Source organism: Hyperolius riggenbachi, chromosome 10 (assembly GCF_040937935.1).
Source record: "Hyperolius riggenbachi isolate aHypRig1 chromosome 10, aHypRig1.pri, whole genome shotgun sequence".
Classification (NCBI taxonomy): domain Eukaryota; kingdom Metazoa; phylum Chordata; class Amphibia; order Anura; family Hyperoliidae; genus Hyperolius; species Hyperolius riggenbachi.
Genome location: NC_090655.1, coordinates 247,477,094 through 247,489,375, shown reverse-complemented (window position 1 = coordinate 247,489,375; position 12,282 = coordinate 247,477,094). Strand labels below are relative to the sequence as shown.

At 45.4% G+C, this 12,282-nt stretch overlaps 1 protein-coding gene across 1 annotated transcript in view; it reads right to left on the bottom strand.

Annotated features, from left to right (window-relative positions):
- Nucleotides 1-12,282, bottom strand: part of LOC137537047 (uncharacterized) — a 134,527-nt gene that overhangs the window by 60,020 nt on the left and 62,225 nt on the right. Inside the window, exons 11-12 of the mRNA XM_068259196.1 lie at nucleotides 11,704-11,944; nucleotides 6,767-6,869 (exon numbers count right to left, since the gene is read on the bottom strand). Of these exons, the coding sequence (XP_068115297.1) occupies nucleotides 6,767-6,869; nucleotides 11,704-11,944 (344 nt within the window). The remainder of the gene's footprint in view (nucleotides 1-6,766; nucleotides 6,870-11,703; nucleotides 11,945-12,282) is intronic.

Here is a 12,282-nt window from a genome sequence, read left to right as displayed (position 1 = left end):
ATGTCCTGCTGGGATGATGACCCCCCAAACTCCTCTCCTGATGCATGGATGGGCTGCTTGACTGTCGCCACAGTCTTGCTGTCCAATCCCTCATCCCCCAAAGTGCCCATCAGCATCTCCTCCTCAAGATCGCCAACAACAGCAGACAATTTACTCATGATGCCTGGGGTCAAAAGACTGCTGAATGACAGGTCGGCGAGTGACGGTGAACTGGCCTCCTCCCCAGGCCCTGCTGGGCGGCTGCTGCGAACAGGGGTGGTGGTGGTGAGGGTGGAGGCCTCGGATGCAGAGCTGATGGCGGGCTGCTCATCCTCCGTCATCAGTTGCACCACAGTGTCTGCATCCTTTTCCTCAATGGGACGTTTCCGACCCGGCTGGAGGAAAATCGGAGCAGGTGCTACACGCTGCTGCTGCTGCTGTGTCTCTGCAGCGTGAGTTGCAGATGCTCCTGCTGGGCGGCGCCCAAGGCGTCCACGGCCAGTGGCTATGGGAGGAATGTTAGCCACTGACGCTGCTGCTGCTGCTGCGGAACTGTGCATGGTGGCGCGCCCGCGCCCGCGGCTTGCCACAATGCTGCTCCCTCTCCTCCTGATTCCCTTGCTGCCCTTCCCCTTGCCCAAACCGCGCTGGCTGCCACTTCCAGACATCTTCGATGTTTTGGGCGTAAACACAAAAGTTTTTGAAAAGGGCGGGTGAAAAGTTGGGTTCTTTAATAGAGTGGGTTGGTGGGTGAGGTGACTGAGTGAGTGTCCCGACTCCCTAGTACAGTAAGTAAGTAGTAACAGTCAGGAAGTGCAACTAGCAGTTACAATAATCAGTAGTAATCACAAGGAAATAGAGTGTGTGTACACTACAGACAGTGAGTGCACGCACGCGCAAACACGCGCAGGAGCTGGCCTATGAACAGAGAGTGAGTGAGTGTCCCTAGTACAGTAAGTAAGTAGTAACAGTCAGGAAGTACAACTAGAAGTTACAATAATCAGTAGTAATCACAAGGAAATAGAGTGTGTGTACACTACAGACAGTGAGTGCACGCACGCGCACACACGTGCAGGAGCTAGCCTATGAACAGTGACTGAGTGAGTGTCCCTACTACAGTAAGTAAGTAGTAACTGTCAGGAAGTAGAATTTACAATAATCAATCAGTAATCAGAAGGAAACAGAGTGTGTGTACAGTACACAGACAGTGAGTGCACACACACACGCAGGAGCTAGTAGCCTATGAACAGTGACAGTAAGTGTCCTAGTACAGTTACAGTATATAACTATTCAAAAGGAAATAGAGTGTGTGTACTACACAGACAGTGAGTGCAAGCACACGCAGGAGCTAGCCTATGAACAGTGACAGTCAGTGAGTGTCCTAGTACAGTTACAGTATATAACTATTCAGAAGGAAATAGAGTGTGTGTACTACACAGACAGTGAGTGCAAGCACACGCAGGAGCTAGCCTATGAACAGTGACAGTCAGTGAGTGTCCTAGTACAGTTACAGTATATAACTATTCAGAAGGAAATAGAGTGTGTGTACTACACAGACAGTGAGTGCAAGCACACGCAGGAGCTAGCCTATGAACAGTGACAGTCAGTGAGTGTCCTAGTACAGTTACAGTATATAACTATTCAGAAGGAAATAGAGTGTGTGTACACAGACAGTGAGTGCAAGCACACGCAGGAGCTAGCCTATGAACAGTGACAGTCAGTAAGTGTCCTAGTACAGTTACAGTATATAACTATTCAGAAGGAAATAGAGTGTGTGTACTACACAGACAGTGAGTGCAAGCACACGCAGGAGCTAGCCTATGAACAGTGACAGTCAGTGAGTGTCCTAGTACAGTTACAGTATATAACTATTCAGAAGGAAATAGAGTGTGTGTAAACAGACAGTGAGTGCAAGCACACGCAGGAGCTAGCCTATGAACAGTGACAGTCAGTGAGTGTCCTAGTACAGTTACAGTATATAACTATTCAGAAGGAAATAGAGTGTGTGTACACAGACAGTGAGTGCAAGCACACGCAGGAGCTAGCCTATGAACAGTGACAGTCAGTGAGTGTCCTAGTACAGTTACAGTATATAACTATTCAGAAGGAAATAGAGTGTGTGTACTACACAGACAGTGAGTGCAAGCACACGCAGGAGCTAGCCTATGAACAGTGACAGTCAGTGAGTGTCCTAGTACAGTTACAGTATATAACTATTCAGAAGGAAATAGAGTGTGTGTACACAGACAGTGAGTGCAAGCACACGCAGGAGCTAGCCTATGAACAGTGACAGTCAGTGAGTGTCCTAGTACAGTTACAGTATATAACTGTTCAGAAGGAAATAGAGTGTGTGTACACAGACAGTGAGTGCAAGCACACGCAGGAGCTAGCCTATGAACAGTGACAGTCAGTGAGTGTCCTAGTACAGTTACAGTATATAACTATTCAGAAGGAAATAGAGTGTGTGTACACAGACAGTGAGTGCAAGCACACGCAGGAGCTAGCCTATGAACAGTGACAGTCAGTGAGTGTCCTAGTACAGTTACAGTATATAACTATTCAGAAGGAAATAGAGTGTGTGTAAACAGACAGTGAGTGCAAGCACACGCAGGAGCTAGCCTATGAACAGTGACAGTCAGTGAGTGTCCTAGTACAGTTACAGTATATAACTATTCAGAAGGAAATAGAGTGTGTGTACACAGACAGTGAGTGCAAGCACACGCAGGAGCTAGCCTATGAACAGTGACAGTCAGTGAGTGTCCTAGTACAGTTACAGTATATAACTATTCAGAAGGAAATAGAGTGTGTGTACACAGACAGTGAGTGCAAGCACACGCAGGAGCTAGCCTATGAACAGTGACAGTCAGTGAGTGTCCTAGTACAGTTACAGTATATAACTACAATACAAAATACAATCACTAAGTAGTAGAGGACAGCAGAAATACTGTCTAATACTATCTAATACTGTCTAAATACTAATGAGAAATAAACTAACAGAGGACAGGAGGACAGCTGCCCACACAGGCAAGGCCCTGAGGCCTAAAGCTGTAAGCCTGCAGCAGCTGTCTGAGTCTCTCTCTATGTAACACAAAAGCTACTAACTAAAATACAATGTCTATCTAACTAACAACAATATAGGTGTGTATAGGAGGTGTATGTGAGCAAAAACGCTAGGTAAATGACCACAATAGAGCTCTTGCTAAGCCAAAGCACAAAGGAGCAACTCTCTCTCTATGCGAGTCTCAGGCAAGGACGGAGAAACGGAACATGGCGGCCGCTATTTATAGGGTAGGGGCTGGCCAGGGTCCCCCTCTGTGATTGGCTGCCGTCAGAGGGCCTGGGAGCCCTCTGATTGGCTCTAAGGACATCAATCTGGGCTATGACGCTATTCGAGCTCGGTATTCGAGCTCGAATAGCGCCGTTTGCTCGAATAGCTCGAATAGTGAATGGGCTATTCGCGTTTACTCGAATAGCCCATTCGAATAGCTGCAGCTATTCGGAGCTCGAATACCGAGCTCGAATAGCTGAAAAAGAGCTCGAATATTCGAGCTACTCGAATATTCGAGCTCTGCTAAGCACCACTGCTTAAAGGACACCTGACTAGAGAAACATATGGAGACTGCCATATTTATTTCCTTTTAAACAATGCACATTGACTGGCTGCCCTCTTGATCCTCTGCAAGCATGCAGATCAGATATTTATTCACTTCAAATTTTTTTATTAACTCCTTACACCAGTGGTGAAATCAACAAGGCCCTGACATTTATTTTTTCTGTTTTCTCAGATGCCACTAATGATTTTTTTTTACATTCCAGCAACTCTCTCTGTGTACAGTTAGGAAAGGGTTAATTCTTATGTCCCTGTGATGTCATAACAGGATGTATCCTGCAAGGTGCTGCCCCCAATGGGCTGTGTAGTGAAAGAAGTATTAATGGTCAGTGAGCTTTACCCTCTAGGGATGGCAAATTCCTTCGAGTTGATGCAAATATATGCAAATGTTTTTATGCAAATATATGCAGCTTGAAAACAAACCAATCAATTTAAATCTGGGTTTAAATTGATTGGTCCATTTTCAAGCTGCATACATTTGCATACAAATTTGGATAATTTCGGAAAAATTTGCATCTCATTGATCATCCCTAGTACCCGCCACAAAATGTTTATAACATATATAATTTTGGCTTCAATTCACTAAGACATGATCTGTAAAAATGTAATGTTCTGTATTTTACCCCGTGCAGTGTTATTTTTCCCAAATTCCCTAAGATTTTTACACATGTGGTAATAGTTTGGTAACTTACTGAAAAAACTGCATGACAAAAACACACTGAGATTGTTTACCTCATGTGGTATTTCAACCAGTACTTTAAGGATTCAAGTGTTATTTCATTTGGTATTTGATGGGTTATTGCAGAGCAGGGGAAATGAATGAAAGATGTGATACAGAAGCCATTTTTTTTTTATTATACTGACAAGTACAGTGCAAGTCCAAGCTGCGCAAATTTAATATTGAAGTTAGCAGATGTGAAATGACCTAGAGAAACAGGGGGAGCAGGCATATACTGTGACCTGACCTGATGCCTACCGCTCCCCCCGTTCTTCTTTCTGCCTGCGCATTCTACCTAAATGTCCCTCCAGCAGCCTCTTCCATGTCGTCGGATACGAGCACTACTGTGCAGACGCTGGCCAGGCTGCGCACATCCTACAATGCACCCGTAGCCAGGAGGGTACTGTGCATGTGTATGACATCACGTGCATGACAAAGTGACATCACACGCATGGGCAGAGCGCTCCTGGCCACGGACACCCTGTAGGACATGCGCAGCCTGGCCGGCGTCTGCGCAGTAGTGCCCGACTCCGATGACCAGAAGAGGCTGCCAGAGTGGCATTTAGGTAGACTGCAGGGGCAGAGAGGAGAGCATTTCTCTAGGTTATTTCACATCTGGTAACCTTTAAATGTGTTTCATGCTAGATATAAATATCATACATCTTACTTGTTTTACTTCATGCTCTATTTTTTTTTTTGTAATTGACATTGAGACATTATTGAGGCACTAATCGATATTTTCAGCTTAGGGAAGGAGAGGGGCGGAACCATGATGTTGGGTTTGGTACAGAGAATGTTATTCCTGTGATTCTCTAGTTCTTAGGGCACCATATGTGTATGTGTCTTTTATATTATACATACGTCTACACTTTGACCATTTCTTGCTTACGTTCTCTCCCCCCATATTGCCATCATTGACCTGAGTATTACCGATCTGGAGACTTCTTTTATCCATTGGAAGATCTGGCCGTAGATTATACACGTGAGAAAGGAATTTGGAAAGTCTGTTGCATAACTATATTTAGCCTCGTGATTCTGGCAAATATGGGCTCGTAAGCCTTGATATATGGGCTGCTTTTTTGGGCTGGTAAGCCCAGGGCTGTGGAGTCAGTGCAAAAATCATCCCACTCCAACTACTCAGTTTATGAAAACACAGACTCCGACTCCAGGTACCCAAAATTGCTCCAACTTCAACTCCTCGACTCCTTAGTACAATACTTACCAGGGCTGTGGAGTTGGTACAAACATCACTCCTCTCTCACTCTGACTCCTCAGTTTATGAAACCATGAAAAAATTGCTCCGACTCCTCGACTCTGACTCCAAAGCCCTGATTTTAGCTGCTTTTGGTGATTAGTCACTGAAGGTTATAAGACACCGGGTGTTACACCATTAGTGAATGGACTGATTAAGAACTGATTGTTTTTGATTATTCTATTGCTTTGGGCTCTGGACATGTCTTTTTTCAGCTGTTTTTCTGCTTGTTGAATGCTGGCCCTGATGTCATTTTCCTGATGTAATTTTAGCTTGCAATGCTGTAACAGGCTTAGTGAATTGCCATGTCACAAAGTGTTCAGTAAAATCAGCTGTTTTCTGCTTTACTGAATGTGATAATGCTTTGTGAATGGAGCCATCATGAGGCTGCTTCATGTGTGACTCCTGTCTCTGTGTCTGACAGATGTTACCACAGCAGGAAATAATAGGAGAAAAAGGCGGAGCTTGTTATAGGAGGTGGAGCAATTTAATTAGACTCCTCCTTAAACGGATTGGCGAAATTACTCCCCAGAGGACACAGTGAAGCAATGACAGAATTCAGGCACAAAAAGCTGATCTTTTATTGCTATTACATCAGCTTTTTTCATACATCAGAACAATAAAGCAAATTAATACAGAAAAAAGAACACACAGCTCATGATAAGAGAAAAGTACAACTGAAAAAAGGAATTTTTAACCTATCTACATGGAGTTTGAATGCTCTTCATGTGTTTTTGTGGGGTTTCTCCAGGCACTCTGGTTTACTCCCACTTCCCAAGGTGTCAGTTAGGTAGCTACACACCCATCAGGCCATAGGCAACTGCCTAGGCTGCCTAATGATAACTCTGACCACCTTATCTCCAGGACAAATTCAGGTCCTTCCTTGTGGATAGTGAGTTCTAGTCTTTGGTCATTATCAGGTGACCCCAGAAGTAATCAGCAACAGAGCAGATGGATGCAGGACTGCACCTCTCGGGTCTCTAAAGGGATCCTTTATTAACTTTAATTTAGGCAGACTCCATGAAACCCCCTAAATATCACCATATATGTTTTCCAATCTCAGAACAGTTAGTTACCGTTCAGTGGATGCGAGTCTTCATGTGTGCTGTTAGATTACCTTACAGTGAAAAACTTTTCACACATTGAAAACATGAAAAGGGTCGATCGCCAGTGTGGGTTCTTTGGTGTCCGAGGAGGTGTGCTTTACTATGGAAAGCTTTCCCACACTCTAGACATGAATTAGGATTGTCATCGGTATGACTTCTGCGGTGTGCCAGGAAACTTCCTCTTTCATTAAAACCTTTCCCACACTCCGAACACAAAAAGTGATCATAATGGTACATGCTAGGCTGGCATGTAGCATTGTAGTGTGTTGTGTTGGTGGTATAATGGTTAGGATAGCAGCCTACAGAGCGGTAGGCCTGGGTTCCATTCCTGGCTAATGTATGTGAGTTGGCTTTTGACATCCTACAAATCCCTAAGCAAGCTCATTTTTCTCTTGGATATATCACAATGGTACATGCTAGGCTGGCTTCAGCATGTAGTGTTGGTGGTGGTATAGTGGTGAGGAGAGCTACCTACCAAGAACTAGACCTGGGTTCCATTCCTGGCCAATGTATGTAAGCTGGCTTTTGAAATCCTACAATTCCCTGGAAGACAAGACACTCCTCCCTCTGGGAAGAGGGAGGAAGGAAGGAGGGAGAAAAAGGACTAAGGGAACAGTCAATAGGTTCTATGGGCTACTATTTAGCATAAACAAGGTTCCATTTGCGATTATTAAAAATTTTCCGCCGGAATTTTGCAAAAATCTGGCGGAATTTTCATAGCGACGGAATTGAGCGCTGGCAAAATCCGCAAATTCCGGCGGAACGGAATTTGCCCTTTCCAATCATTCCTATTAATGACGTTTCTTAAATGTCACAGAGCCTAAAATACATGAACTATTGCCTTTTTTTTCTCTCTCCCCTGCCCAACTTTTATGGTTATAATTTGATTATCAGTGAGGTTTACTATATTCCTGACAAGACAGAAGCTGTCACTTCCATGCCTGAAAATTAACTCTTTCAAGCAGTAAAAAAAATTAAAAACAAATTAAAACAGCCTGGTTATTAATATGTTTAGCAGATCACTGGGCATGAACACCAAGCATGGACTAAGAGAACAGCCTGAGAGCATCCAAAATATCTGAGCTCATCATCACAGCAGAAAAACAATATGTTAGGCGGCAGTGCAGATAGCAATGAGCATATGCGATGAGAGAGGCAGAATTAAGAGACAACTGAAGTGGGAAGAATATGGAGGCTGCCATATTTTTTTTCCCTTTTAAACCATACCAGTTGCCTGGCAGCCCTGCTGATCTATTTGGCTGCAGTAGTGTTTGAATAACCCCAGAAACAAAGCATGCAGCTAATCTTGTCAGATCTGACAATAATGTCAGAAACACCTGATCTGCTGCATGCTTGTTCAGGCTAAAAGTATTAGAGGTAACCACAAAAACAACCTTTAACTCTTCATGTGCTTGTACCAAAAATCTTTAATTAGCTGCATACAAAAAATTCCAGCACGTGTAATGCTGAACCCTCCCTTCTAAAACCACTAAAAACAACTCTGGTCAGTACATAGACATATGTGGTAACTCATATTTCTCCCCACTGTCACCGTGACGGTTACTGCCCAACAATGATCGCCCAGCATAGCCTATGCAAATCACATTGGTCCACCGATCACAGTCTGACATCTGTGAGCCCACCACCGACGCACACCATGAGGCCTCCTTTCACACTCTCCTAGATGGCCATCTAACCCTGTATCCTGCCGCCCCGCTGATATCAGTAGTTCCTCAGCAACCTCAGCTGTTTTCTTATTGCTTATATGCTGTCTCAACAAAGTCTCAGCTATCCACAATGGGTGATGTCTCTAGTAAATCTTCACCAGTTATAACAACCTTTGTGCTGGATAGTCACCACTGCTCGACTCAGACCTGCGCAGAGGCAGAGGATCTGCAGGATAGCCAGGCAACTGGCATTGCTTAAAAGGGAATAAATATTGCAGCCTCCATATCATTGCTCACTTCAGTTGTCCTTTAACCTTTGTTAGGTTAGTCTGGTGCTGGGGCTTTTTCCATGCAGGCTGGAGTAGTGGCAAGGAGCAGCAGCTGGTTACTTCCTTTCTTCTCCCGTTCGGGAGGTTCGCCAGTGCCGTATGTTAAGGCTGGAAGGGAGGGGTGAAAAGAAAACACTGGGGCTGAAGATTCAGTCCCTATTGGCCTGTCTCTTTTGGTATAATAATACCTAATCACTTTTATTAAGTTCAAATATTAAAATGGGCTAGCAACAATACTGTCCCTTAACACAACTATCAGATTATGGGGCAGGAATTATAACATACTGTACTGACCTAGTGTGCAGACACAGAATCAGTAGAATGCACATATTAAGGTGTCCATACATCTGCTGATCATGGGATGATTCGCCCAAAAAACAAATCTCTCTCTGATTGAATCTGATCCGAGAGAGATCTGTCGGCTGCCCACACACCACAGCCGATTCAACATTTATTTCAGTTTGAAATCACTTGGGAATCGTCCGAGTCCGCTGCCTCGCCGCTGTTCCTTAGTGTATAAATGTACGTGTGCATTCATACATTACCTATTCTGTGTGGCGGTGCCTGTCCATGTTCCGAATCCGCTGCTCTTCCATTAGCTCAGATACACTCCACCAGCATAGTGCGTGTGACGTCACACTCGCGCCGGCGTGCAATGCGCCAGCAGCATGTATGGGGCTGGAAAAGCAGTGAATTCATATGACGGACCGGCACAGCAACACAGGATAGATAATGTATAAAGCACACATACATTTATACACTGGGGAAGCAGCGCCGGGGGTTTCATCTCGTTCATCGTCTGCCCTACATCTAGCTGTATGTCTGACCGATACACACAACCAATTTTGGCCCAAATATTGGTCGCATCGTCGATTGGGCATGCACTTGACAGCACCGATTTTCAGCCTATTTGATTATATTAATCGAATCGGATGGTTGATCGGCCGCCGAGTCATCTGATGTATGCCCTCTTTTTTAGTAATTGGGTCTAATAGGACGGGGAGTGCACTCCTCTCCCCCAAATACTACATCAACCAGAACCCAACACAAAACTACCCCTATCTGGTACCGGGCATTTTATCAAGTTAAACATACCCAGTACTTATTCAGACTGTAATGTGCTGAGTCAAATGGAACAGAGGTTAGTGATTTATTCTACTGATCCAATTAAAGTGAATAACCCAGCCCAAAGGGGTCGATTCACTAAGAAAAATAGCACAAGTAACCTCCTGTTACTCACGCTATTTAGCCCTGTGCACCTCAATGCACGCTACGCACTATTGGCAGCATAGTGTGCATTTTTAACTTTCGTCAGAGGAGCACGCACTATACACAGCACAGCGAGCGCTAGTAGCTTACACCCATTATTAGCCAATAGAGGGCGCTCCACTCATCCTTTCCTGTACCCCTTTGGACCCAGTAACTTTAAAGGAAGTGATCCCCGCACTTGGATTGGTCCATGCCTATCATGTGTCACTGGGTTACCGCGTGAAAATGTCCGCGAGCGGCACTTCGCGTGTGCGAACTGTTTAGCATGCCCGTGCTAACAGTTAGCACCGTTTTGTGAATCAAGCCCCATGTTTCACTGTAGTGATGGTGCTCCTGAGGCAATGGCATATGTTGGGTTTGCATCAGACAAAGCATTTTTCTTGGTGACCAAAAATGCCATTTTAGTCTCATCTGGCCAGAGCACCTTCCTTTATACATTTGGGGAGTCACCTACATGCCTTTTGGCAAACCCAAAATGTGCCTTCTTATTTTTAACACTGAGTAATAACTTTTTTTGCTGCCCAATCTTCCATAAAGCCCAGTCTTTGGCAGGGTCCAGTCTCCTCCCGGTGCCCGAGTGATGTTGGGGGATGCTTCGGTTTTGGGGTCATACTGTAACAAATAGGGAATTAACTCCGTGGTCAGCGCACAAGATGTGCGCTGACACTGCGTAAATCTTCCACAAGCGTTAAAACAACAGAACCCAGCTTAGGTGCAATGCACCTGTAGAGAGAAATTCCCACCGGCAGATGGAGCTGTGGAGTGCAGAGGAATAAATCCTCTGCACTGCCACAGATGCCAGATGGGAATTGTACGAGGTGAAGCAATACAGGGCAAGATAGCCCTTAGAGAGAGAGAGTGTGAGCACAGAGACAGGATGAACACACAACAGCGAAGACCAAGTGGGAACGCAATCGCAAGAATGGCGATTGCTAATAGCGACACAAGACCGAGTAAGACAGAGCAAAGGAAGAACAAAGACAGAACCGATAAACTGCAAAGCAACACAAAGGAGCAGACAGGACTAACTACACACGGTCCCCACACGTTAAGCGCAATAGGGACAAAGCGCGTGCATTACACAGTCACCACACAATAAGCGCAATAGCGACAAAGCGTACCAACCCTGACTAACCAATGTAACACGAAAACAAAAAGAGAACGCGAACGATTGCTAAACGGTTACCTCACCGAGACGACAGCAAGCGTTCGTTCCAGACAAAACAGACAGAAGAAGGAGTAACCAGTAGCAACCGCAGCTCTGGCTATACTCCTAAGACAGGATACAGAGAGATCCACCGCCTCTAACGCTATGGCGAATGCAATCCAAACAGACAGAGCGATTTCCTGTCGACCGCCGCTGGCAACAGAACAATCGCAGCAGATAAGACAGAACAAGGAAATACAGATAATAAACCGAACGACCTGACTATGCTGTAAGGAATGCTAGTGCACTCCCAAGGATAACTACTCTAAGATAATATTAGCAAACAATTTGCAGAGGGCTGAGACTCAAGGTAAGTCTAGCAGGATCAAACCTTTATGACCAGCAGGGAATTCTGGGAGGAAATTGTATTTATACTGCAAAACTTCAAAGGAAGCAGATAGGCAATTTGCATGACAAGTGGATGCAAATCCCTCAGCAGAACAGCAGCTCTGAAACTTGCAGAATGAAGACAGGTCTCCTTTCCAGGGACCTGCAGCATACAGACCTAAAAAATGGGCAAAAAGCTGCCTGCCTGTGCAGGCAGCAGAGCAGATCATTACACATACCTGGCGTTTGAAGTCAACCAGATTGTTGATCCCCACGAGGTTCAAAACCAGGAGAATGGCTACCAGAGGAGGAGGCCACACAAGCAGCGGATGCCACTCTGATGGAGGATTGCTCCAAATGGTGAGAGGAGTTTTTGGCGTGGCGGTCCTGTGCTCAGAGTGCTCGGTTTCGGATTGGCAGGATATGGCCTGGAGCATCTCCGTGTTGGTGCCTGCCGCCATCTTGGAAGGATGAGGAGGCCTGTGATCCATGCACACTTGCTGAGGCTCAAATGAGAAAAAACGAGGCAATAGCCAGTGCCCACAGAGGGAATAGAATTAAACGCCACCCCGGACTTTCAGCAGGCGCAGGGTGCGCAGTCCACTTATTCCTCAGGCTTCTCACTGAGGACTACCTGTCCAAGCAGCAGCTTCCGAGGTACTCGCACATAGCGCAGATAAAGCTGGGACACGTGGTGGGGGCGTGGCTAAACAGCTGCCAGCCTAAACTCTGCCCACCTGGCTGCAGGCCGTACCTCTCGTCTTCTATGCCAGCGCAGCCCATTTAATTCATGGTTTGAATGACGGATTTCTGTCCAT